At 60.4% G+C, this 1,424-nt stretch overlaps 1 protein-coding gene across 1 annotated transcript in view; it reads right to left on the bottom strand.

Annotated features, from left to right (window-relative positions):
* The window catches only part of LOC102767400 (sialic acid-binding Ig-like lectin 5), a gene marked incomplete at its 3' end in the record, with an annotated part of 10,205 nt that overhangs the window by 6,647 nt on the left and 2,134 nt on the right, over positions 1-1,424 (bottom strand). The window contains exons 2-5 of the mRNA XM_015565437.1: positions 1,266-1,422; positions 981-1,028; positions 602-747; positions 54-414 (exon numbers count right to left, since the gene is read on the bottom strand). Coding sequence (XP_015420923.1) covers positions 54-414; positions 602-747; positions 981-1,028; positions 1,266-1,422 — 712 coding nt within the window. The remainder of the gene's footprint in view (positions 1-53; positions 415-601; positions 748-980; positions 1,029-1,265; positions 1,423-1,424) is intronic.

Consider the following 1,424-nt stretch of genomic DNA (forward strand, 5'->3'; position numbering starts at 1 on the left):
TCCACCCCCTGTCCCCACTCAGCCCCCACCCCCAACCCCATCCTCTCTCTGACCCACTCCTGTCTCAGTGGCCTCTGCCCCCAGCAGGCCCTGACCTGGCGGCAGCAGGACAGAGGCGCTCTGGGCCCCGTGCACATTCCGGGCCTCACAGCTGAGACTGAGTCCCTTGCTGAGCCCCTCCTTGAGGCTCAGGGAGCTGTTGGTCCAGGGACCCGCTGAGGGGGAGCTGACCCTGTGGGAGGCGTTGCCATGGTTCCCCTCCAGCAGCCCCGCCCCCAGCCTCCAGCACAGGGAGGGGGTCGGCTGGGCCCTGGAGGAGCAGCTGCAGTGCAGACCCTGGTCCTCCCAGGAGCAGGAGGGTCCCAGCAGCTGCGGGGGGGCATTGAGGAGCGAGGAGAAAGGTCTGCTGTGCCTCTAATCTCCCCAGACCCCAGCTGACCTGCCCCCCGGGTTCTCCCCACTCACAGACCACGGAGAGGCTGAGAGAGACGCTGTGGGAGCCCAGCCGGTGCCGAGCTTGAATCTAAAAAGTAGGTTTATTCATTCATTCTTTCCTTATGTTGATATTCTGATGAAAGTCAGAGAAGGGAAAGATCATTGCAATTGGAGAGAACCACATGAAAAATGTGAGATTGAATCTCTGGAACCAGCTCAGCTCGGCAGGGGGGTTGCTGTCAGCCTCACAGCGCAGCCTCAGGGCCTCTCCCTCCAGGATGGGAAAGGATGTGGTTTGCAGAATCTTGAGGGCTTTGGAGAAAGAAGTTGGGGAGGGGGGAGAGGGAGGAAGGGAGAGAGAGAGAGAGAGAGAGAGAGAGAGAGGTGGAACACAGGAGGTCAGGCACCCAGAGGTGAGGGACTCGGGTGATGACTTTCATCTCTGCCCTTCCCATGTCTCATCCCATTCAAACTCCTCCTCCTCCCTCTGCCCCACCAGGGCCCCGGAACATGTCCCAGCCCAGAGAGGACGGGTTCTTTCCTACCTGTGACATTTCTTAAGGAGACATCTATGGTGAGGTTCTGAGAGGCATCTGGGATATAGACAGGGCCCCACTTCAGATGGAAGTCACCCCAATGCCAAGGAGGGGCAGTGGGAACCGGGAAGGATGGGATCTCTCTTTCTGGCCCTCCCCCCCCTTAACACAGATCCATGCCCGGGTGTTCTCAGGTTAGCTCAGCCTCCAGCACACACACACATACACACACACACACACACACACAGGCCACTCCACTGCCCCCACGGACCCAGCCACCCCTCCAACACTCACAGGAAACATTGAGCCGGATGGTTCTCTGCGTGGCCACCCAAGATCCTTGCAGTTTCACCTGACAGGTGAGGCTGGTGCCATGGTCCCGGGGCCTCGGGGTGAAGGTGAGCACCGAGGAGCGGAGGGTCTGGGGGTCCAGCGAGTCCACAGCGGCTCCCT

The sequence above is a fragment of the Myotis davidii genome, unplaced genomic scaffold, assembly GCF_000327345.1.
Source record: "Myotis davidii unplaced genomic scaffold, ASM32734v1 scaffold2100, whole genome shotgun sequence".
Lineage (NCBI taxonomy): Eukaryota > Metazoa > Chordata > Mammalia > Chiroptera > Vespertilionidae > Myotis > Myotis davidii.